The sequence below is a fragment of the Drosophila ficusphila genome, unplaced genomic scaffold, assembly GCF_018152265.1.
Source record: "Drosophila ficusphila isolate 14025-0441.05 unplaced genomic scaffold, ASM1815226v1 contig_286, whole genome shotgun sequence".
Lineage (NCBI taxonomy): Eukaryota > Metazoa > Arthropoda > Insecta > Diptera > Drosophilidae > Drosophila > Drosophila ficusphila.
The window spans coordinates 1,181,764-1,206,831 of NW_025064189.1; the positions used below are offsets into that span (position 1 = coordinate 1,181,764).

Sequence of the window (25,068 nt, forward strand, 5' to 3'; positions counted from 1 at the left end):
TTTATAATTTTCGCACAATGCGGCGTAGTTTTATTAAAGAATTTCTCGTCGGTCACTAACAAAAGGTTAGTTACACTTTTTAATTTGGCAACAAAAAAACAAAGCAAAACTGATGTATTTGAATGGTTTACAAAAATGTGTATAATAATTATATAGCACAAGTTTAGAGCCAAAGGAGATATATTTCTTTAGGATACAAAGGTTATAGTAATATACTCTGCACCTCAGGAAATCACGAGTATGATAATTTTCGATTCGGAGAGCAAGTAATAGCAAAATATAAACAGGTCATGTACCTTCTGGTGTAAGTATCTCATGAGACAATGTATATTGCTATCGTTTATTTTTTGTATTTGTATATATATGGGATAATATTAGATAATATAGTAAGTTCGATTTTTTAACACGTTTCTCAATACTCTTATTAGTTACTATCGATTTTAGTTTGGTTTCTTTCGTTCTTTTTTTTGTGTGGTTTCGTGGCCACTGAGCAGATCTTATTGTATATTTATTATTTAGTAATATTTATTCGATTTGCTTGCTAGATTTGCTGGAGCACTTAATGCATCCACAAAATATAACGTTCGTAGAATTTTTGCATCGCTTTTACAAAAATATACAGTTATTATCATTTCTCGCTTTAATCTTCTCTCTCAATTTTCTCATTCGTTTGTTTTATTATGGATTCGTAAGGCAAAGTTCGTGTGTGTGTGTATTTGTTCTATTTATATATAAATGTAAATGTAGGGGATTCCTAGAAGTACCTATTTGTTTTACAAGTCGCCAAGTTCTCTGTTTCTGTCGTGTTCAACTAAATGCATAATTTTCGTAAGATTAATTCATAAACATAGGTGCTAGTGCCTCCAAAACACTATGCAAGTGGAGTTGGTTTGCGGGGATGATCAACACAAAAGAGAGCTAAACACAAAGTAAATAATGAAAGGATATTTAACGGACAACATGGAAATTCGGTTCAGGCGAGGACTGTGACATATGTATGCGCAGAAAGTGGTTAGCTTTCAGCGCCTGACAATGCTGGATGGCCTTGGCAAGCCGCTGCGCTTCATTTGCGATGGTGGCCGCAATCCCGAGGGCTTTGGTATGCCAGTGGATCCCGTTGTCACCTGGGTGAGCTTCGAGGTGAGTGCCTGCATGTCGAAGTTTTGCTGTGGATTTTGCTGAGGAACATTTCCGCCGTTTACCGGTCTGCCGGATTCCTTGTGACCATACAGACTTCCACGCGACGAGGCTGAGGAGAGGCTCTGAGGAAAATAAAAAGATTAGCTTGAGATTATTATAAACTGTAATGATCTTCTAACTAACCTCTGGAGTTTCCGCCTCAGGAGCTGCTTTAACACTCAGGCTGTAGTAACCAGACGAAGGACGTGCTAGACCATTCGCTCCTGCCCTTTTTGCACCTGCAAGACCTGGAGCACGCAGTCCACTTACCAATTTGGGCACCTTAAACACACCAGATTCATCCTGAAGAAATAAAAAGATAATACTTAGAAATCGAATGTAAAATAAAGATTAGTTGCACTAACTTCTTGGTTCTGCGTTGGTCCTCGTAATCCACCCATCATCTTGCTAGGCTGCGCGCCTGGACGACGCAGTCCACCACCCAAGCTGGGTCTCGGCAAAGCTCCAGCACCGATGCCGCTCATCGTGGAGGACAAGTTGTGGAAAGATTTGGACTTGATGCCCATGGGACTCTTTAACTCGCCACTGCCGGTGGCCGGCACTGTGACAGTGGTTGGCATCGTAGCGGCTGGAGTGGCATTCAGTCCGGCTCCCGCGGACGTAGCCTTGCTGACAGTGGTGAACTTTTGCAGACCGCTGATGTAGCGAGGCCGGGAGAGGGAGCGCGGCTGGGGAAGAGTTGACGCAGGCGCTGGCTCTACTGGTGGTGGGGCTTCCTGCTGCAGCGGCCGTCGTTGAAGCAGACTCTTTTCCTTGGGCTTCTTGTAGGTCAGATAGTTGCTTGCACTATTCTCCGCGGTGTTGTTGTTAAGCACGGTGTTTTGGTCTCGACGAGACAGACGACCCGGTGGAGAAGCTTGTCGCTGAGGCTGCTGTTCCTCCGGCTGAACCTCTTCGCCCAACTGCTGTGGCTCTTCCTCAAGCTGCTGCGGTTCATCGTCTATACAAGGCACTATAATCTCCGACTGCAGGCGCATCTCTTTTGAGATCTTGATGGTCTTAAAACGATCGCGATCTCGCTCCCTTCTCTCCGGCAGCTTATAGCTGGACGGGTCAGTCTCGCCGGCCACGTGGGGCTTTCGAGGCTCTTCCGCGGGTTCGGGATCTGGTTCTGGTAACTGTTGTTCCACTTGTGGCAAATCTCGTCGCTGGACAATGAATGAGGCGGAGTTTCCGCTGGCCGAACTAATATTACTGCCGTTCATAGCGCTTAGGTTAACATCGTCGTACAGGCGACTTCGACGGCTGAGCAGACGTTCCCCACCACCGCCACTGCTATTGCTGCTGGAGTGGCTCTGGTTAAGAGCCGGAGTTTCTGCTTTCTCGGTTACCGAATGCTGGGCATGGTGTTCCTCCTCCCGTTCTTCTGGCTCCGGTTCATCCCTGTGAAAGCGACGCTTGATGGTGTCCAGGGACTTTTGCATTTTTAATTGCTCCTCGTTCAGCGTATTGACCTTTCCCAACTCGGCCAGCATGTGTTCAAATTGCTCCTCATCGCCCTGCTGGGCCAACATCTCGACCTCCGCTTCGGCCAGGTCCATGACGCACTGCATCTGCTTGTGCTGTTCGGACATTTGCAGGCTATAGGTGCCATCCAGCGGCTGTTCGATTTGCTCCAACAACTCCATGGTATCCAGCACGAACTTCTCTCCATTGAATGGTGTTGTTTTGGCCGCAGTCTCGAAGGTGTGATTGAGTCGTCCTGGTGCTGCACCACTGGGCTTTTGCGGAGTGGCGCTCACAATCGGCGACAGGTTCATATCTCCAAGTACCTTCACATTGGGCGTATACCCCTGCTTGTTATTATTATTGTTGTGGCTGTACAAGCTGTGGGATCGCATGTTTGTGGTCAGTGGCGTAGATGACTCCATGGTGAGCAACGCCAACTTCCGGTCAATATTCTCAGGTGTTTCACAACGGCCCTCCGGAGTATTGCAACCGGGATCGGTGAAAGTTGTGTTCATCTGGCGACCTAGCACCACCAGAGTCTCGTCCGCTGAAGCTGCAGTTGGTCTCTTAAAGGTCGCATTTCCATCCACTGGCAGAGACTCTGACTCCGACTGCAGGGCGGAGGTTGTCAGGCTATCCACCAGATTGAAGGTGGTGTCAACAATCATCTCCTCGCCCAGGATCATGGTACGCTGCAGGGAAGGACAAACAACAGGCATCGCAGCAGGCACCGTTCGATCCAAAGCCAAGGGAACGGACATGCTATCTGTGCTGTTGTCCATGGTGCTACAGCCGGATGCGGTTTTGCTCAACGTCAGCGATATCTCGTCAATCTGGCCGATATGTGAGTCCTTGATTAGGGTGCCATCGTCCTCGCACATGGTCAGCGACTCCAGCGCCTTGCGATCCCGGATCATGTCATTGAGCGTATACCCACTCAAGCCGCCTCCGATTCCCATGTTGTCCGTCGTCTGGTTGGTCAGGGTGGTGGTAAGGCTCGGTTCCTGTTCCAGGCCAATTGTGGATTGAAGGAAGTTCAAGTTCGTAAAGTCCGCCGAAGTTATCAGCGAGCTGTTCATCCGTTCCGTATTCATGGAGGAGCATATGGAAGACGGGGGCGACGTGTCCTGCAGAAACGATTTGTGCATGTTCGTGGTGACCAGGCCTCCGATTTCCAGCTGAAGCATCGCCGGGGTGCTAGAGACAGATCCAGTACCGACTCCGCTGCTCTCATTTCCGGGTCCATTTTGGCTCTGCAGAAATATGGGTTCCGATTATAAAAGAAATTTATAGCAAAAGCAAAATTTGTACTTACGAAATCCAGATTCCGTCTCTTGGGGCGGGTGAAGGTCTTCGAATTGTGTTTAAAGGCTTTCATAAACAAAAAGAAATTTTCAATAAATTAAAGCTCTTGAGTTTTCCACTTGACTTATAAATCTATTGTATTATCCTATTTTATGTTTGCTTTCTTATTTCTATTTGAGATATGTGTATTAAATTTTTAATTAATAAACGTCTCCAATTAGAACATCCTCGTCAATGATCAAATCAAAGGCGTCCTCCTCTGACATCATAGTTTCCTCAATCTCCTTTTCCAAGGCTTCGACATTAGCCTTGGTTAATGAATAGATCGGAACCAGCGGTGGCATATCATCAAAACTTTCCTTGGGAAGTGGATTCATATTGGAGCTGGAAAGGCTCATGTTTTGAACAGCGTTGCTAAGCGGATCGACTTCCATTTTCAAAGGGGTATTCACTTGAGGGATTTTCTTTCCAGTCTTTGTTTTAAGGAATGAACGATCAACCTTTTTCTGTACCAACTTATTGGAAATAAATTCAAATCTAACTTCGTCTTTTGGTTGAACTTCAAAGGAAGTAATGCACAGCATTTCATTTGTTATAAGCCAGCCAGGACTTTTTTGCATGCGCAGCACAAAGGTGCGCTGGAATTGTCTTAGCTCCCAGCCTTCAGAGGTGCGTTCCTTAAAGCACCCCGTCAGTGTGAAGATGCGCAAATTCGCAGTGAACACCTGGATGTCCAGTCCAGCACTCTGATGGTCGGTCTGCATTAATGGTAAGCGTTTTAGGGCGAGAAGCAGTGCAGCACTGCCCACTTGTAGCTTGGCGTTGTGCGCAAAAGAGGATTGGAGTCGCTTCTGGTTTCTATTGTACAACTTGTAGGCGTACACATGATTTAGGTGCACAGGCAAGCTAAGCGAAAACATAGCCTGATCGTCATAGTAGTCCTTTAGACGCGAGCGCTGTTCGGGATGGTCAAAGCAATCAAAGTATGAGCCAATGAAGCCATTACAGAACTTTGATTCGTTGATAAAACCGCTCTGGATTCTTTGGAACTTGGGAAGATTATCAACGCCCTGAATCTCGTTCTCAGACTGAACACAGCCATGGATGTTCTGCAGCTGGGGCAGTACTTCATGAATTTTGTCCGTTTCTAGCTTTGCCAATCCGTTTCCTGCCAGAAAGATGGTCTTTAAACCCAGCTTTTCCAGGTAGCGGAGCTCTTCTAAATCCTGGATTTTATTTGCGCTGATGTCCAAGCGCTCCAGACTGACAAGATCAACCAAGATTCCTGAAAAGGCCTTTAGGGAGCACAGATAGTTGTTGCTCAGTATGATGCCGGTCATTTGGGGAAAGATCTGACTTGAATGGGTGAGCACAGTCTTCAGAAGCTTGTCTACATGTAGCGGGCAGAAATGCTTGGTCAACTCCGGACTGGCATGGAATCTTGAGAGGTCTAAGGTGTGTGTAGCCGGCTCGTAGCGGGATTTCAATGCCGCATCTACGGCAGTTTTAAGGTCGTCGGATATCTGGGCGTTCATCACAGATTGCGGCAGACCCGGTGTGACGCGAACATCGAACTTCTGGCACGTGACCAGAACGGCGGCTTCTCCTTGTAAACGTTTAAGACGATTCGCGGTAAGCAAGTTGTCCACCAGGAACCGGCCTCTTGCCATGTTGTCTTCAGGACCACTGCGCTTGAAGTCGAACATGTCCACCTTAAGGGGCAAGAGTACCCATTTGAGGGCTAGAAAGATGGATGAGTTGGAGATGCCGGCGCAATTGCTAATGTTAACCGTAGACCAGCCGGTAACGGTAGCCAAGCGGTGATCCTGTTCAGTTGACGAAATCGTGTCCAGCACGGAGCTCATGCTCTTCTCATTTTTAAGCAGCATTTGTACACCCTCATGAAGACGTTCATTTAGCTTTTTTTGCTTGTTTGCTTGAGCCTTGAAAGTAACGCTCAGGCGGCCCGTGGCACTAGGCTTGGAACTATTCACTACTCGCATCTCAAAGGCTTTACTAAAAAGTAATAGGCAGACTTTCGCCAAAATAAACTTCGCAGTAAATGAGTGCACGCCGTCAAGGAATTTACCGTTTTTCCAGTGTAGGTAAGGGACAAGAGGACGTTTTTAGCAAGTGGATTTTCGCAGCACTGTTGCTGCTAAAAAAAAATCAAGATGCGTTCGGCACCGTAAAGAGTTATAAACTTTTTTTCCTCACTTCCTCATCGATGACAACGATAAAACCGCAGTTTGAACAAAATTTATCTAAGTAGCAATGCTGAAATATTTGTATAATTTACTAAATATAAATACCATATAACAAATGCATAAATAGTGTGCTGCAATATAAATAACTTGTAAATAACACTATAAGGCCCTTTTTTAAAAATTGTTTCTGCTTTAATTACCATTTTTGTTCGAAAAATCATAAAAAAAAAGCTAAGCATGACCGCATTTTGTACGCATTAAATCACCCAATCGATTTTTGATCCTCGTCTCCATTCCGATAATTGTTATATTTAAAGTGTTTTTGCGTATCGCTTGATTGACTTTCGCTGGCTGGGCGGAAGTAAATTGGATTTATATAATGTTTGCAAATTATGCGAGATTCTTGCCATATTAGCATATCCAGTTTTTTTCTTCTTATTTTTTACCGTACCACGCACAGCTGTTCGTAACAAGAGCTTGTGTGTGTGAGTTTAAGGCTTGATTAATTACCGTAACAATAACATTGGCGCTGTTGCCAATTATGGCGAATGACCACTTGGAAGACAACGGTAAGCTGTGGGCAAATACTGGGCAAGTAATACTGCCCACATGCAACCCAAACTTTGTCAACGTAGCCGCCAGTTTAACCCAAATTTGTTTTTAGAAAGCGCAACTGCACATTGATGCATAAGAGTGTGTGTATGCGATTGAGTGGGTGCATCGGTATGTGTGGAAAGGCTTACCCTCGTTGTTGTACTGCAAGTGCAATTGCAGCGGCTGCTGATTGTTCGTTTTCCACTGCTGCAATATGTTGGAGACATCGTCGTGGTTCTTATCCGCCAGAAATCTGCCAAGGAGTAAGAGTACCAGGCATTTATGAGTATTTATAGCATCTCCGCTAATGCCAACAACAACTACGGTAAACAGCAACAACAGGAGTGCATCACTCACATATATGAATCATCCTTTAGTGCCTCATCGATGTCCAGGATATCCATGTCCAGCGATGGGTGATGAGACTTTATGCTTAACTAATAAACACTTTGTTAAAGACCTAAATCATTGCGAGAAACGACAACAAAAAGGCCTTTGCTCGCTTGCCTGTTTGTTACAAGATACTAATTTTGCTCTAAGCTGATAGAGATGAGCGATATCAGTGAGTCCGGGACTAGTCACGATTATTTTTATGCAATGAGTCACAGCCGTGACGGCGAAAGGTGACTGCAATAAATAAAAAAGGTTATAAAGAATTTGTAAATTAAATTGCTAACTATAGAAAGTAAAGTTTAATCTACATAGAATTTAAATATCGTATATCGCTTATTAACAGTTGTATATATTAATCACAGTCACAGCTTTCCTCACAACGTGACTGGAGATGAGAGACATAGGTAATTTAACTATCGGCAAATCGTCGCCAGCAGCGGACAACCCTGCTTGAATACGTTCACATTGACTATTTGGCAAGAAAGTGCCCAACATTTCTTGGACTTTTTGAAATTCCGGCCATTTGCGGTTGGGAGATCATCTTGGAAAATGGAAGGATACGCGGACTCCAGGATGGAGAAGAACTGTCGGGCTTGTTCCACCAACTCAACGATACTGGTGGATCTCTTCTCATCGGATATCTCAGATCCACCAATTTGGGAAATGCTGAATTCCATTCTGGACGAGAACTGTCGCGTGAATCGTGATGCACTGCCACAGAAAATCTGCCCCGCCTGCCTGGTGGCCGCCCAAAACGCCTTTCACTTTAAGGTGAAGTGCGAGCAGAGTTTCGAATACTTTTCCCACCTTCTCCTGGAAAAATTGGCCACCAATCAGCGTAAATTGCGGTGCAGAAAGGCTGAGAAGAGCCCATTAATAGCTTTCGAGATGGTCGGCTGCGAGGATCCATTAGATCCAATTAATTCTGAAAGGGAGGATAATCGCTTGGACTTGAAAACGGATAATGTCGGGCCAACTGCAGAATTAACAACTAAAGAGGTGGACTGTGAAGCGTTTGAAGAAGTCTTCGAACGTAAGTCTAAAAGTTGATGCCTTGGCTCTGTTATACAAATTCTGTTTTTAATTTTAGCAACGGCGAGTGACAATATTGAAAGAGATGAACATGAGTCTAACGTCGAGATTTTAAAAGATGCATTGGAGGAAGAGGATAATGATGATAATCAAAGCGAAAGTGAAGGCGAATCAGAATGGTCAACTGGGTGGACAGAAGACCAAGATGAGGCCTGGATGCCATACGATGTGCAGCTCAAATCAGTTAACAAAGATTCAAATCAATCTCTTCTATGCACCGAATGTGGAATGACCTGCAAGACGCATAAGTCGCTGGCAAATCACGTTGCCAGGCACAGACAAAAGGAGGATCCTCAAAAGCCGCATCTGTGCGACTATTGCGGTCGGGGATTCCGAACTAGCGCCCAACTGACGGTCCATACGCGCAGGCACACCGGAGAGCGACCCTTCCAATGCCCGCTCTGTCCAAAGTCGTATACCCACGGACCGACTCTAAAGTCGCATATGCTCACCCACGAGGAGGAGAAGGCTCACAAGTGTCCGCAGTGCGACAAGGCCTTTTACACGTTATCCAACATGAGGGCTCACCAGCAGTGGCATAAGGGTGACCGGCCATACAAGTGCCCCGAATGTCCACAGGCTTTTATTAAGAACTCGGGCCTTAAGTTGCACAGCCGTTTGCACAAGGAGGAGCGACCCTTCAAATGTGAGCTGTGTGGCAAAGGTTTTGTCCAGAGCCAGCATCTGGTCACCCACTTGCGGGTGCACAACGAGGATCGCCAGTTTAAATGCCCCGACTGCGACAAGTCGTTCTACGAAAAGTCTAACATGAAAAAGCATCAGCGCACTCACACGGGAGAGAAGCCTTTCAAGTGCGAGGAGTGCGGTCATGCCTTCTCGCATAATCATCACCTGAAGAGCCATTTACGCATCCACACTGGAGAAAAACCCTACAAGTGCGACCAGTGCGGCAAGTGTTTCTGCGCGAATCAGTCTTTGGCAAAGCATCTCCTTTGGCATGTGGAGAACAACGATCGTCCGTACAAGTGTGCGCATTGCGCCAAAGCCTTTGAGACTGAAGTGAGTTTACGGGGTCATCAGAAGACGCACAAGAAGCCGGATGAGCCGAAGACACTGCTCCATTGTCCACACTGTGAAGTAAAGTTTGCCTTGCAGAAAACCTTGGACAAGCACATCATTAGCCATAAGATTCGCCCCTACCCTTGTCCGCATTGCCCAGAAGGTTTCTTCTCCCAGAAAAGCTTTAAAAAGCACCAACGTACCTGTAAAAGTAATACTTAATTTTCCACACATAGAAAAAGGGCTAAGCTATTTTTTTTACAAACTTAGAATCTAAGGCAATATTGCAATCAAAACAAAGTTTTAAAAGTTTTTTTAAGGTTTTTGTTTAAAGTACATCTAAGTGTTTGTTTGAGGACAATACTAAATTGTAAAAATGTTAATGATTGCAATTATCAAGAATAAGGGTTGTGGTATATTCGTAAGTTTATTGGTAATTTATGTTATTTAAACAATCTAAAATGTCATTGTCCGTTCATTAAGGCAAGTTTTGTCTGTTGCACAGTTTTTTAACGTTTCTGCGCTCCCTCCGATTGCCAGCATGATAAATATTTTTTACTTGCTATAACATAAATGCCTTGCTTACACATAATATTTGCTTACGTACAGATTTTGATTTTCGTTTCACTTGATTTTGATGAATCGCAACAGTTTCTCCCGAGAAGAGGAGGCTTTTTAAGCCCCCAACGTAAAGGCGCGATATGTTTTCATTTTTTTTGATTATCAGTTAACAATTAACACCTAAACGGGCCCAACAAGTAACAAAACAGGTTGTCATAAAAAAAGATCAAATTTCTTTACCGCTTAAGTATTACTTGTGGGGTCCATATAGGGATTTAAGAACAATTCTGGACAAACTAAATAGAGAGATAGAGGCGCAAAGCGTTCGCTTATACGATTTGTGTTTAAACATAAGTACAAATAGGGTTACAATTACAGTAATTACAGTAGGTACAATAATCATATCGAATATGCGGTAAGTGTTTAAAATTAATAAAGCGTAATTAGATAGATTTTACTACGAACAGAAGAAGGTCGATGCTTCCAGTATACAAATAACAATAAAGTACAATATATGCCTAGGCTCTCCGATTTGTGTGTGGTTTTGTTGTGTATATAAATATAAATATTAAAAATATATAGATCCGTTCTTCTACATTAAGAACAAAAGGGTGGCGTAGACCTTCCAGCGGGTCGTAAGGTTCGTCCAATTACCGCTGAAATAAGCTCCACAGCTTGTAGCTGGTCACACGCTTTGCCAGATTGGCGGCGGCACTGCTTGGAGGCGATGGGGCGGATGACTCGGCGGCCATCGCCCGCCGGTTGTTGATCAGCTTGGAGCGCATCTGCTCGTCGATCAGCTCGTGCATGTCCATCTGCCACTGTTCCAGCTGCTGCGACAGCTCCACCTTCTGCTGAATGGACTCGAGCAGTTGGCTATTCGCCTGCATCAGCTCCACCCGCGTCTTGGCCAACTCCACCTCGGCCTTGGTTCGCCGATCATTGGCCGCATCCCGCTCGGTTTGAGCCTTGGACAGCAACTCATCGCGGTCCGTGTTGTCCTCCAGATCACCACGAGCCTGATCTCGCTCCTCCTTGACATTCTGCAACTCCACATCGGTCACCGTGACCTTGGCCTCCAACTGCTGGATTAGCTGGTGGCTGCGCTTGATCTCATCCTCCTGCTCCAGCACCAGATTACGGGTCTGGTCCAGCATCTTCTTGAAGTTCCCGGCGTCCAGGTTGAGCAGCAGCCGGGTCAGCTCGTCGGACATCGCCGAAAGCATGCCCTGTCGGAACTCGATGGCCAGGTGACCGTCCTCGTGGCGCTCCGAGCTCGATATGGTGTTGTCCATCGACTCCAGCTCCAGCGATATGTCCGAGTTGAGACCTGGAAAAGGAAAATGCGTTTTCACTACTATTTTACAATTCTTTAACTATTAAAATTTTTTAAATAATTTAATTGGCTTGTATTTTCAAAAATTTTAATGAATTATTTATTGAATATTTTTCTATCTTTACGCAAAGATACCTTAATGCACAATTTTATTATGCAGCCAAAATAAAATTGGTAACAATAGATAATTTTATAAATGTTAGTTTCTTGTGCATATCTGTCAGTTCTGAAATATTTTGTTTTAATTTTAAGCACCCACCTGAGTCGTCATCGTGGCTGACTTTCAGCGAATCCACGAGGGACTTAAGTTGTATGTAGACGGATCGAGCCTCAATAAACATTTGATTGGGCTTCCCCGTTTCCGTGTAGCTGCCATCGTCCTCATCGCACTCCATTTCAAATTGCAGACTCTTCCTGCCCGGCGTTGAGTTGGTGTCCTGAGGGGTTAAGGATTCAAAAATTATTTAGTTAATAAATCAAAGCCGAAGTAAAAGTTGGTCTGAGCTTTTCGGTGGATACCGATTGATGTTAGGGGAAAATGCTGGTTGATAATGTTAAAATTTCCTTTTAAGCTTTATACGAATTAAGATGAGGTTAGTAATTTATCCAGTATGTTTGGTTAGTAAATGGTGAAATAATAAATTATTAAAAAGGACAACTTACGGCACCCAAACGTTCACTGAGTACATTGTTTTCGCGCTGGGAGCGTTCCAATGCTTGTAAGGTGGTCTGAAAAAAATATGAAATAGATATTTAATTTTTAAAAATCAAAAATAAGCAGTGATTTATTTTCAAGGCAAACTTTAGTTAAAATATATATTGTTTTCAACTCCACATATATTTTTTAATCAGTGCAAAGTGTAATCAACTGATTAGGTATCTTGCTTTAACTTTTCATTAATAAATCCCTGTTAGTAAATATTTATAGAATGGAGTTTAATCTTTGCCCATGACAGAGAAAAAAGAAAGTTGTTGCCGGGTAGATAAACCTGGAAGAGGCACTCAAGAAACTGCGCAGTTCACTCCGCTGGCTCATAAATAATCTTCAGTTGGTGGGTAAATCACGATTCCGTTGACGCGACGTGATAAAGCCAATTCTGTTGTTCCTCCTCCGCCACCTTTTCTTTCCAAAAAACTGTAGGTGACTTACCTCTAATTTTGTTTCCTGCTCGCGGGCATGGCGCTCCAGCATGTGGATTCTGTCGGAGGACTCCTCCAGCGATGAGGTGAGGCTCTCCTTTTCCTCCAGGGCGACTTGCAGCCGACGCTCCAGCTCCTGCCGCTTACCCGTGGTGAGGTTGAGTTCTGTCTTGATGGACTCCAGGCTGTTGACATGTTCCTGTAGCGAGATTGGGGTTTTAAATTAAAATGGATTTTCAATAACCAGTTACAAATTAAAGGGTTTTTATTAATCTATGGATTATTATAACTGTTTATAATCTTAACGTTGATGGCTTGATTTATTTCTTATTTATCTGATATTTAAGCAAACATTTTTTCATGTTTAAAATAAAATTTCAACGAATTTTAATGTATTTGCTCCTTATTATAAGGATCTTAAGCTTGAAGAACAGTATTGGTAGTTAGTTATTAAATATGATTAGGAGGTTTTCATATTAAAGTGTGTAAAAATAAATATAAGTTACATTTATCGGATCTAAGAAGAAAATAATTAAGAAAGTTCCTAAGTGTTTGAACAAAAAGTTCATAAAAGTTCCCTACACAAAAACTTTATTAATATTACCCAATAAAGGCTTTTAAAAGTTGTGATAATTTGATGATGTATTAAAAGTTCTGAAAATTTAAATAAAAACCAAACGCACCTGCAGGCTGCTGTTCCTGTAGTGGTACTGGTCCTTCAGCTCCTGGATCTGTGCGCTGAGCTTGAGCTCGGTGGCGTGGGCCTCCTGGATCTGTTCGGTGAGGCGTGTGTTCTGGTGCTGCAGCTCGTCGATCAGGATGGTCTTCTCCTTCTCCGCCTGCCGAATGGCCGTGTCCTGGGTCTGCAGCTTGTCCTTCAGCTCGGTGAGATCGGACTGCAACTCGAGGACACGCTGATCGCTCTCGTCCTCGGCAATTGCCAACTTCTGGCGCAGCACATGCTTTTCCTGCTCGAGATTCTGAAAAAACGAGGAAAAAATGAAAGTTAATTTTGTGTGCATATAGTACAGATATGGCGTATTGTTGGTTCTATGACGTGTTGTCAATTATATGGCACTCAAGACAATGAAAGTAAGCTAACAATGGGCACGTATAGCCAGAGTACTCGACGCCTGGCAAACCGCAAGGTTAACTCAGCTCTCAGCACTCGACTACTAATTGTTTAGTTATTTGCATTTTCAGTTGGCTGCAGGCCAACCAAGATGCAAAAAAAAAAAAAAAACAACAGTTTGGTTTTTGCACCAATTTGGCCCACTGTGCTCTCGGGCAAAAAAGAGACTCCCAAGCCCCAAAACAATGCCATCGACTTTTGACACCAACGGCTGCAAAAGCCACCCGTCCAAAAGACACAAATTCCCATTATTCAAATTAAAATGCAATTGAATTTTCACTTCTCCGCTTTGCTGAGATGCGGTTTGCAGACAAATGACTGCGAAAAATTAAAAGCGCATCAAGCACAAGCGTTTGGGAGTTTTAACTCAATTGTGGAAGTATTTGGTTTTAAAGAGGATTGAAAATATTTTTCAATGCATCATAATCTTCTCTTCCACCCATGATATTATTATATGTATATTAATATATAAATTCATTAAACAGCGCTCAGTTAAGCAGCTCTTGCATTTTATCATTTGGCTTAGTTTTGCAACATATATTCGTTCTCTTTTCCCATTGTGTCCAAAACGTGACAAAATTTTGATTTTAAAATTTTTATTAACGTGGATAGTGTTAATTATAAGCCAATTAATTATAAAAATGGTTAAATGGATTAGTCATAAATTAAACAAATAACTATTTTCATAAAAAAACTTTTGTGGTAACAATATTTAATTATTTTAATTCATTTTAATTTTCTGCTTCAGAATAATACCTTTTGTGGGCTCCTACCTTTACCTTGTTATTTTTTGTTGCATTCAATTAAACTGGATTAAAGATCTTTTCAGATCAATAAGTCTTGGGCAAAAAAAGAGATCTTATTGGGCTTTTCGAATGCCACTCGGACTTATCGACGCGGGAAACGGCAGCAATTAATTTGCATAATTGACAGGCGAGTGTCAGTCTTAGCCAGGTATGAGTAAGCCACGTTCGCTGGGGTCTATTTGTGTTTTTATAACCCGACCTTTTTGGATCAAGGCTTGCGGAGACATTGAAAATTGCATGCAAAGTTTAATCGATAATTGGACCTTCAATTGGCAAACACTGGCTAGCACTGGCAAAAGGCCTGTTTACCTACAGCAAAACAAATAAATAAAGAAAATAAAGCCAGCGATAGAACCCATCAAGCCTTGTAACCATTTGGCAGCTTCTTTATTTTTCACCGCAACAAAATCGGAAGGCGGAAAAGCCAATGCAACCACGTATCGGGCTAGAGAAAATCACGAGTTGGCAATAAATCTGAGAAGTCAACGCGATTGTTTTGGCCTATCAGCGAAACAACTGGAAGCCAAACAAGAAACAACAACAACAACAACAACAAGAAAAAAAACAACTTAAACAAACCTAATAAAGTGGAGCGACAAAACTGTAAATGAAAAGCTTAAATAAAATTAATGGTAATTTGCATAAAATGCAAAAGACGCCAACGATGCCGAAAAAACCACAAAGTAGTTGTCGCTGCAAAAGCCGAAAGCCAAAAGGAAAACTGCAGCAACAATGGAAAACTTTAATAACAAAATACAAGTACAACACAATTGCAGTGGCAGAGTTGGATTTTTTTAAAGCCAGAGGAGACTGCGCAGCCAAAGATAAAGTGAATCACAAATAAAATTATTGTACACATTGTACTTTCTCTGTTTCTATTTCACGCTCAATGAAATGTGTTGATGATGGCAGCAGCACCACCACAACTGCCAGCAGCAACAGCACCACCAGCAATAGCGGAAGTTGCCATCAGCAAATACACAGAGAAAAAAAAGATGCTTAAAGCTAAATTTTCAAAAAAATTGTTCCAAAAATATTAATAAATATGCAGCTTATAACAAGCAATTATAAAGTAGTGCGCCAATTTTGGATTACGAATGGATCTAGAGACCAGATATTTTTGTGAAGGATAAAAAATTTTAAACAAAATAATTTGATAATTTGAACAATTTGTAGCTTTAAAAAACTTTCCAAATTTTTAAGTAAATTGGTTTAGTTTAAATTATTCTGCTTTTATTCAGTTGTTTGTTTTCGTTTCTAAATTCCACAATTATGTATCCACAATTTATGTATTTACTGACCTACTGAGATATGTTTTTAATCTGAAAAATATCGAATAAAAGATAGTTTTTTCTCGCTGTGCAGAAACTAGCTGCCACCACAGCAGCCGCAAAAAAATGAGTTCACATATTCAAAAGCAAAATCATATGGCAGACTTTAATTGTAGGAAAACTGAAGACGCAACAACAAAACAAAATCAGCCTCAAATTTCATGATGGACAAGCCAGTTTTGTTTTTACGTTAATTTTATTACGTCTTTGTATTTCGGATCTCTTTTCCATCCACGGCTAATTGCATTGCATGATCACCTGAAATGGGATATATACAATATATATATCGCAGCCAAATGCTGTAAACAAACCCGCCCATTCGAGCTGGCAACATGTTGCCAGTGTTGTTTGTTGCCACCGCGAGTTGCCGCGACGGTCTACTATATGTGTCTTATTCAAATGCGACGTAACTCGACCCACTTTCCAACTAAACGCTCCGCGGCAATTGTTATTCACTCGCTGCCATTTTTGAGCTATGTATTGTATGTATGAAAATTATAAATATTTTTGCAGCGAAATTTTGTGCAGGAAATGTCGAAGCAATTGACACGCTTTGCTATTCAGACAGACTTGGCGACAGGTGCGAAAAATGACTCATCAATGGGCCAAGTGCTTTCAAGTGCACTTATGCAAATACCTCTCTAATGCTGGCTAAATGCCGATAGGGTAAATAAAGGGACATATAGAGTGTTGACGGTTCAAATTATTCTACCACTTCAATGAAAAAGAGCTCTAGAGGGTACTAGATCAATTAAGTAAAAAGTTAAAGGTGTTTTATTAAAGATATTGGTTACCCGAACTTCAGTTTATATTTTATCCAAAATGTTACTTTAAAATATTGCTAATTAAAAAATTGTAGAAGTTATCACTATAGATATCTACAAAAATATTTAAAGTTTTAATTTTCGCATTGAAGAATGATGTTTCGTTTTTCCTTCAAGTGACCAAAGAGTGTAAGTCATCGGCTGGCTTCAATAGTTTTGCTGATGAGCTCGGTGTTGAAAGCGGCGTGCCGCCATGGCTGCAAAATGCATTCGATAATTGCCTTAAAATAATTAACTAAATTGCCAGCCGAGTCATGTTGGCCCGGCTAGAATCGTGCCATCGAGGGGCGGCAGAAAGGTGGGCGGGGCAGCGGATGAATCGCTTGAATGCGCTTTGCCAGAGCGATGAGTTGACAAGGCTCACTTCTTGAGGACGGATGCAACAAGTAAACTGCAGTTTCGAATGTCAAATGAATGGGAATTACCTCAGAAGTAAGAGGGTACACAGAAAAAAATTGTACATCATTGATATTTTACAAGCAATTTGCAAAAATTAGCAAGTACTCGTTTGTGACTTTAAAAATATATATTTTTTGTCTTATTCTTAAAGATACTTTTCAAGAATCTTTCAGTTGTTAAATATTTATGTGCAACTATACATTGTATTTAAAAAATTAAAAGCTTCTTTTTGATAAATAAATGCCCTTCATCTTTTATTCATGTTCATGAAAATAAGTAAGCACTCATTGTGGATTTAAAAAAAATGTATTTTCATTAATTAAACACTATTTTATAAATATTTATGGTAAAAGATATTAATCGTGTAGTAAACTTAAAAAGTATGCATATAAAGTGATCTTTTTTTTGTTTTTTTAAAACTTTGTTTTAATAAACCTTCGGCTGGCTTAGCATTTGTGTTGCTAAACACCGCAAATAGCAATGACTCAGGCGGGTGAGCTCAACTCATTGCGGATCTTTTGGACGGTGAGTCAATGGCCCGGCTAACATTGGTGGATGCACATTTCCAAATACATTTTCCACATGCCTAGCCAGCATTTTTAGAGGCAATTTTCCTCTTTGTGCGTATTAAGTCTGGCCGTCTAAAATAAAACCAGAGTTCATAGATAAATCAGCTGCACTTCGCTGCACAAAAGTAAATTAGATCGCGGGAAGGGGGCGATGCGGGTGAAACTGGCGAACTGGCCGCCAGGAAAACTTGTAACTTTCCGTTTTCACAAGACTTTTCCACAATTACACTTTTAATTAGCGGCACTCGTACTTAATTGCAAATGCCATAATGCATTTTATTGGCATGGAAAACGAAATGTAGCGCACAAATTATGCAAATTGCACGTTTAGCCGCAAGCATTTTGGCTAATTTCAGCCCATTTAAATGGAAACCGATTAATGATCGCTGATAACAAAGAGGGAAGTCTTGTGAAAACGTCTCTCCACTCGACTAATTGTTGCAGCTCGCATGCAAGTTGGCCAAGATGCGAGAGCAGCCGTTTAGAGTGGAGTGTGAAATGCAACCCATTAGCGGGGATTGGCCCACAATGCAGTTGGATTGCACATCGGCCATAAATCAATTCAAATGCCAAGCTCTATTGACCAAGCAGCAATTGAATTGTCACCAGCAGGCCAAACTTGAAAGGTTGCCAAAATCATACACAAAGGAAAATAGCCATTCCAAAAAAATGTTAGGTGTCAAATCACAAATGGCAAAAAATTAACATTTATAAGTTATTAATATAACCAATTTGCAGTTGCTAAAACAATTGATTAAAATTTTGATTTATGGACTAAAGACTGGCTTTATTTAAAGACTATTTTAGTGATTATCTTACATGTATACATATAAATTGATAAGATTTCAAGAATTGTGAAATGATTAAAATACGTACACATTAAATCTGAAAAAAGATTTAAATTCGAAATGTCATGTCAGATAAGATTAAATTGATGACATAAATTGGTTGTAAAATACTGTGATCGCATATTCTTTTATATCAAAAAGATCTTGAAAGTACAGAAAAGATAATTTAAAATGTCATTCAGATAAGACTAAAAAGATTATACAAACAGGTTTTTTAAGGCTATGATTGCATATGAATTTAATAAAATTTTTTGGCATATAATTATTTTGATTCCCTGTGCATTTAATTCAATTTCCACCCGGAACTTTCTGAGCCAAACGATTACATATATTTTCTTAACCCAATGACAATGCACCAGAGTGCAGCATTGACCCCCCTGCTCCATTTTATGGCCAAAAAACATGGTAAGCGCAAAGTAAACTGAGTTTTGTTAGCAATAAAAAATTATAGAGCAAGTCCAAAACGAGCAAGTTGTGTGTGCCTTTGCCAAAAGTTTGTTTATGCGCCTAAGGTCATGCCGCAGTCAGCGGTGGGCGTGGCACCCTCTGGGCCTCCGCCACACTTGACTGACTTGTTCGTCTGGCCGTCCGACTTTCGCGGCTCTCCCAACAAAAAAGAAGCGGCAGCTAATAAGTATAATAATAAAAGTAATGCCACAATAAGGCAAAAGGCAGATCTTTGCCATTGTTCGGTTCGGTTTGCTTTTGCTCGGCGGGCAATGCAATTTCGGTTGCCCTTGGCTTGGGGGAGTGTAAGCCATGCAAGACCTTTGCCAACTTGGTCATGGCGAGTTGCAAAGGGATGACAACAATTGAGCGATTTATTCCGAGATTATTACTTCACACAATTCCCAAGATGGGCTTTTCCATCCAACCGGGTCATTGATTCCAAGAAAATAAATATAAATGTTTCCTTAAAATATTATGCTGCGCTTGTCAACTTTACTGTCAATAAATTAACTTAGTCTTATGCCCAACTTTAATATAAATATATATATAATAATATAATATCATTTTACGAAGATATTGTATTAAAAATGCATTTCTTTCTCATAAATATTTAAAGGCATTGCTTAACATTTATAATCATTTAAATTCTAAATACAGTAGACTTATTTGCCCAACCTCTTTCAACTACTTTAAGTACCGATAAGCCGGCATTATTAGGCTACCTATTTTCTGCTCCATTTTTAAAATTTTTGCAATTTCATGCCAAAGAAAAGCCCTCAAATTACAATCAAAACTGCAGCAAAATCGGCATTCATCGTCTGTAATTTCAAGTGTTTGGCATTGACAATTTTGTGTGCCGATATTCAGGCATCCCCGCCAAACCTTTGTTAAGGAAATGATGAAAACGTCGAAGAATTGGGCAAGAAAAATGTATATTTATATCCCAAGCCAAGACGAAAACGATTTCGAGAGCGTAGAGCCGCAAGACAGTTAATTAAACCGAATCTTTGGGATGAGGGCCTGGCCTCAGGTGATTGCCATTTTTGTGGGTTTGTTTTGATTGGCAAGACGGCGAGACGAAAACTTTAAGTGTCGCAATTTTCAGCGCGTCTTCAAATGTGACAAAAATGTCGGAAACGGTAATTATGATTAATTAGCGCCTTTTTTTTCGTCGTGAGACACAAAGAGGGAGTGTTTTTATTAACAAAATATTTTATAAAGATTTCCAAACAGAGACCGAGTGATGATTCATGGGAGAAATGAAATCGCAGCACTTGTTTCGGTTTTCGCTTTTTTTATCTTATCGCCGGCACACGCAGAACATGGCCAAAATGAAGTGGAAAAGTTATCGCATTTCCAGCGATAAGAGCTACATATTTTGGAAGTTGGCAGAATGACAACAGTTCTGCAGGCGGAATGAGGTAAGCAGTTAAAGAACTGCACTGAAATTAACTCACTTCTAGATCTGATTGTGCTGCCACAAACGCAGGCCCAAAAATTATTAGGCCATAAATACTTACGGCAAAATGTGACGCCCACTGCGCATGCGCACACACCTGAGACGATGAAATGGGGCAGGGAAAGGCAAGGAGCCGGGTTACGTTCGACTCCAAATTTCTTTCACCGACAGCAGCGGAGCGTGGGTTTCTTGACTTTCTGCTTTTGGTCAAAGTCTTGTAAATTAAATAAAAAACTTACAAATAACAGAAAAACGCTACTCAGAGTAGTCATCAAAGTTGGTGGAAAAGGTGGAGATTTTTGGGCAAAGGTAACTGAAGAGGAGGTCCCAACAATTAGTCACCGTTGCGCATAAAACGCTTAAAGACTCAGAAGAGTCAAGATCTTTAAACCGGTAGGCCAAAAAGAATTTCAAAAAAAACTTTTTAGTCTAGCAAAAGCACCTTTCCTTCAAAAAAAATTGATCGCTCTTTGAATTGATTGTTCATTCTGCCTCTAGAATCTGATTGTTAGCCATCAAAAAACATATATAAAACTCATTAAACTTGAATACATAATTAAGCCTAATTTTGGCATTTTGATAGCTCAAATTCTCCCATAACTCACAATCAAAATCCATAAAAAATATTTACATTGCTTCAGCCATTCTAATTCCCCAACAACTCATTAAATATTTCAAAATAAAATCCAACTTGTGTTTTTCACTTGTTGTTTTCTAGGTTGTTTGCACAATTTGAGGTCTCTTGTTTTTTTCAACCACAATTCTTTTGTCTACACCCCCCGATGTTACCCGCAAAAGTACCATCGACCTGCTGGCTAAGAGTTTTTTAATTATGCTGCCTCCGCTAATGACGCTCTCGACCAAAAAAAGATTGCGAAAAAAGTATTATTAACAGAAAAACATATACTTGGCTATATAAAAACAATTATCATTGTGGCACAAGTGGCCGAGTAAATGAACTCCAGTTCGCACAAAGGAAAAGTTTGTATAAACAGTTGTAAAAATAAAGTCAATGATTATTCAATGGCCAGAAAAAGGTTTAAAGCTTTACAGTTAAAAAATCTCTTTAAGTTTATCGAGTTCAATACCATTGATTAATTTATATTTGATTAGTATCATTAATTTGAAATAAAAAGTAGTTTATGGATTACAATGATGCAAATTACTCGTGAATTAAATTATCACTTGGCGTGTGCTTCCTACAACTTTAATTAGTCTTTCCACACGCCTCTTTCTTTGATTTCTTTTTGGTTAATATGTATATATTTACAACTTCCGATTCAGATGTAAATTAACCAATTCATAAGGCGAAATTAGCACCTGTGAGCCATCGGCTAAATTTCACTTTCTCACTTAAATAAATGGGAGAGCTTATATCTTCCAGAAATGAAACGTTTAAAAATAAAGATATACTTCTCGCAATGCCCACTTCCTAGTTGTACGACAGATGTTTCTGAAAGTGTCATTAATCTTGCAGTGGTTAACAAGCCAGAAGCATACGAAAATAAAACTATGACACAGAAAAAGCCAAAAATGTACTCAGGCGATTAAGCCAAGACCAGCGAAGCGGTCATCTCAGGGCCACTCAAAGTGACTAAAAGACTTCAAAACAGAATCATCAAGTTCCCAACTAAATATGTATAATATATATATATATAGCTAATGATGAGCGAGGGTAACTAGTCGCAGATTTAAGATTACGACTCCCCGGCTTCTGTTGATGATGAGCTCAGCCCAAGAACAATGGCCCCACCATTTGGCCAAAGATTATTTCCATATAATTCCTTGGCTGTTGTAGTTGAAGGAAAAATCTTTAAATTTATTGCTCAATTATGTACGGGGAACACATGGTTTATTGCTCTTTTTGTGTCTTTGGCTTTGTTTATGTTTTGCTCGTCATAAATACAAATAAATAAACATTTTTTTGTGGTAGCTATGGTAAAGTTTGTTCATGAGGGTTGAGCTTCAAGTCGATATTGATTAATTTATGGAAACCAGTGGAATTTCTAGGGGAACACTCGAGGGTGAAGTGTATTTCTCTTCAGAGGAAAAAACTACAATGTATTTGGAGTTGTACACCTTGTAAACTAGTTGTTAGTAAGACACTTTTCACAGGCAATATAAAAGCTGTGTTTATGCATCTCCATTAAAGAGGTAACAAGACATTGCAATTTTTTCTGCCATTCCAACGCCTCGAAACATCACCAGCAAAAAATCACAGAAAAAGACTCCACTTGCAGTTGCAGAAATATATGTGGCAATCTGTCCATAATTCAAACTGCTGAGCTTACATGATACCCGTAATACACGGCCAAAAGGCAGAAGCGGAAAAAGCGACAATAACAGCGAGGGCTGCCACCTTTTACCCAGTTAAAGCCAAATTGGAGTGCAACAAGACAAAGTGACAGGCGACTTAGTTCTCAGGCTGCAATGCTAAATGGTTTCCTGGGTCCATCCGCACACCTGCAGCCACTCACCTGGGTAAAAAAAGGCTTGTGGGTGAAACGTTTACGCAAACAATGGCGAAAAGCAGCGAGCGCTAATTGCAAAAGCAGGGTAAGGTGCAAAAAAAAAAAAAAGGGGAGCAGGCGATGCACAAAAAAATCAGGGGGACTCCAAACACTGATTTGCAGAAACCTTAACATAAAGCAAAATTATCATTAAAAATCTAAATGAAAACCATTCCAATAAAATAAATAAAAAGGTTAAGTTTATTAAACTCATAGCGTAAGGGTAAAATATTTATTTTACATTTTATTTTACCTATGAAATTTTTAATTGAACTTTCAAGCATTGTAAAACATTGTTAACTATAAATTTAGGATAACTATGCATAAACTAATAATTATTCGGATTAATTTCATTGACTACATTTTAACATACATTTTTATATTGTTTTTGGGTTTGTTTTTTTATACAACAAAACAATTGCTTGAAAGAGTACCCAAAATGTACTCCAAAATAGGCAAGTTACTCAAAAAAAAAGATACAAATTCGCAAAAATAATGCCGCTTAGCCGAAAGAGCCGTTACATAACACCTGAGCACTCACACTCCTTCAAACAATCAGATACGAAAACTGTTTCGATTGCAGCTTAAGGCATTTCTACTTCTACTTCTCTATCTCCGTCTCTTTCCCCCTCCATCTGATTGTCGTTGCGCATGCGCAGTAGAGCGATCGTTCCACTATTGCTATCTCTGTCTCTGTCCCAATCGCAACTGACTCATTCACCAAATAAGTCGGATTCGATTTGTGCGGATGCTCGACTAATTTTAATACGATTGTGCAAGGTAAATGGTCAAAAAATGTGTAAACAAAATACAAGATTCGTTTTAACTATCTTTGGCTTTGGCTTTCGACTGATGACATGATAATTGGCCATTAAATTGGCTTTTAATTTCATCTGTCAATGCTGACCTTGTAAGCAAGAGTTTACAATCAGCTTAAACCGAAATGCTGTTTGAAGTCATTGATGTTGGGAGATTTAAAGTTAACTTTAATTGAGCGATTAGTTAGGGTAAAAAATTGTAAATTATTAAAGTTTAATATAATTAAAGAAGCAGTTTGTATTTTTATTTTCATGTCAATTAAATTGTAACGCTTTGGCTGTGAATTAAATTTTGTACTAATGGATGGAAAGATGGAAATAAAATGTTTTTCCACTTCCTATTATATTTATTCCAGTTTGCCCCATATTTTTTTGGGGGTTTCTCTTCATAACTGACATATCTATGGCAAATAGCACACTCGTATCGAAAAGCTTTGCAATTAACAGATTTCCCCGGCCACAGTTATGGTTTACTCATTTGAACCGAAAGTTGGGTGCATAAATTACTGCCATTGGCAGGAGTCTGGCCCATCGGAAAGCCATCCTCCAACACCCGCAATTTTCCATGGGGCTCCTCCATTTTCGATGGCCACATTGTTTATGCCACTTGGCCTGACACTCGAATTTGTTATCTGATTTGCGTGAGCCTCTGAAAAAGTTTTCGCCCTGCGGCTCAACTTTTGGCCCACATCGATGGGAGGGGTGTGGTGTGGTGTGGGGCTTATATCGTATTTTGTGAAATCGTCTATTATTGTCATCATGCTAACGTTCGATGGCCATATACATATGAATATTTTCTGTATATTTATTTGCATTTGTATTGGCCTTTGAAATTTGCCAATTGGCCGATTCGATGACTGGCTCTTAGTCACACACAAAACGTATATAGCTCTGTGTATATATTATTTTTATTACAATGAAAGCTGCCCAATTAGCAATGTACGTATATATACTCATATAGATATAGCAGAGATATGACAGGGAAGGAGTGAGTACCCACATATATACATAGTCTCTGGGGATATTGTTAATTAATTGTCAATGAGTCAGCTGGCAAGTAAAAGGCCAAGTTTTGGGTTCGTGAGTTATAAGTCAGCCCACCGGCTGTGTAGCTTTCTTCACCTATCAAATATTTAATAGGCAATTGATTTTTGGTGGCTGAAATGGTATAGTATAGATTTGAGGTAATGAAATTTTCAAAGTTTAAAGCCCAATAGATTCACATCCCCTAATCAAATTTTTAGAATAGTAAAATTAATAAGACAAAACGATATTTCTCAATACTTTTATGGCAAACACATTTATATTTTAAATATGTATAAATACATTTGTATATAAATCATCTAAATAAATTTGTTCAATTTGTTTCCATCACCTTTTTGTAGTTTAATAAAACACCCCGACTAGCAGTAGCTGTTGATTTGGTTTGATTTAATTTTGTTTACGATTCAGCCCAGAGTGAGACCGCGGCGACATTTCAAAGTCGACTTCTATTGTTCCCAAGCATCGCTTTGACACCGAAAATTGCTTTTGGAAAGTGAAAATGCTTTCACCTTCTGCAATTCATTAAAAAAATCATCTGTGAGTGTGTGTGGCGGAATGAAGAAGGCAAAAAAAATAAATTT

At 40.4% G+C, this 25,068-nt stretch overlaps 4 protein-coding genes across 5 annotated transcripts in view; 1 reads left to right on the forward strand and 3 right to left on the reverse strand.

Moving 5' to 3' along the window:
• On the reverse strand, positions 1 to 7,321 carry LOC108086940. The gene is made up of 6 exons (XM_017184049.2): positions 7,113 to 7,321; positions 6,905 to 7,008; positions 3,965 to 4,020; positions 1,545 to 3,902; positions 1,324 to 1,482; positions 1 to 1,262 (listed from the first exon to the last, which is right to left on the reverse strand). The coding sequence occupies exons 1-6, from the start codon at positions 7,157 to 7,159 to the stop codon at positions 1,020 to 1,022; spliced, it is 2,967 nt and encodes a 988-aa protein (XP_017039538.1). The 5' UTR covers positions 7,160 to 7,321; the 3' UTR covers positions 1 to 1,019.
• On the reverse strand, positions 4,027 to 6,881 carry LOC108086941 (nuclear RNA export factor 1). The gene has a single exon (XM_017184051.2). It carries the CDS (start codon positions 5,955 to 5,957, stop codon positions 4,155 to 4,157), a length of 1,803 nt encoding a protein of 600 aa, XP_017039540.1. The 5' UTR covers positions 5,958 to 6,881; the 3' UTR covers positions 4,027 to 4,154.
• LOC108086880 (zinc finger protein 436) lies at positions 7,305 to 10,352 on the forward strand. Its single transcript, XM_017183941.2, has 3 exons — positions 7,305 to 7,378; positions 7,586 to 8,181; positions 8,239 to 10,352. The coding sequence occupies exons 1-3, from the start codon at positions 7,305 to 7,307 to the stop codon at positions 9,480 to 9,482; spliced, it is 1,914 nt and encodes a 637-aa protein (XP_017039430.1). The 3' UTR covers positions 9,483 to 10,352.
• The window catches only part of LOC108086944 (bicaudal D-related protein homolog), a 24,103-nt gene continuing 8,703 nt past the window's right edge, over positions 9,669 to 25,068 (reverse strand). For both annotated transcript variants that reach the window (XM_017184057.1, XM_017184056.1), the window contains exons 3-7: positions 12,981 to 13,277; positions 12,308 to 12,496; positions 11,821 to 11,886; positions 11,417 to 11,594; positions 9,669 to 11,151 (exon numbers count right to left, since the gene is read on the reverse strand). In XM_017184057.1, coding sequence (XP_017039546.1) covers positions 10,472 to 11,151; positions 11,417 to 11,594; positions 11,821 to 11,886; positions 12,308 to 12,496; positions 12,981 to 13,277 — 1,410 coding nt within the window. In that variant the 3' untranslated portion in view covers positions 9,669 to 10,471. The remainder of the gene's footprint in view (positions 11,152 to 11,416; positions 11,595 to 11,820; positions 11,887 to 12,307; positions 12,497 to 12,980; positions 13,278 to 25,068) is intronic.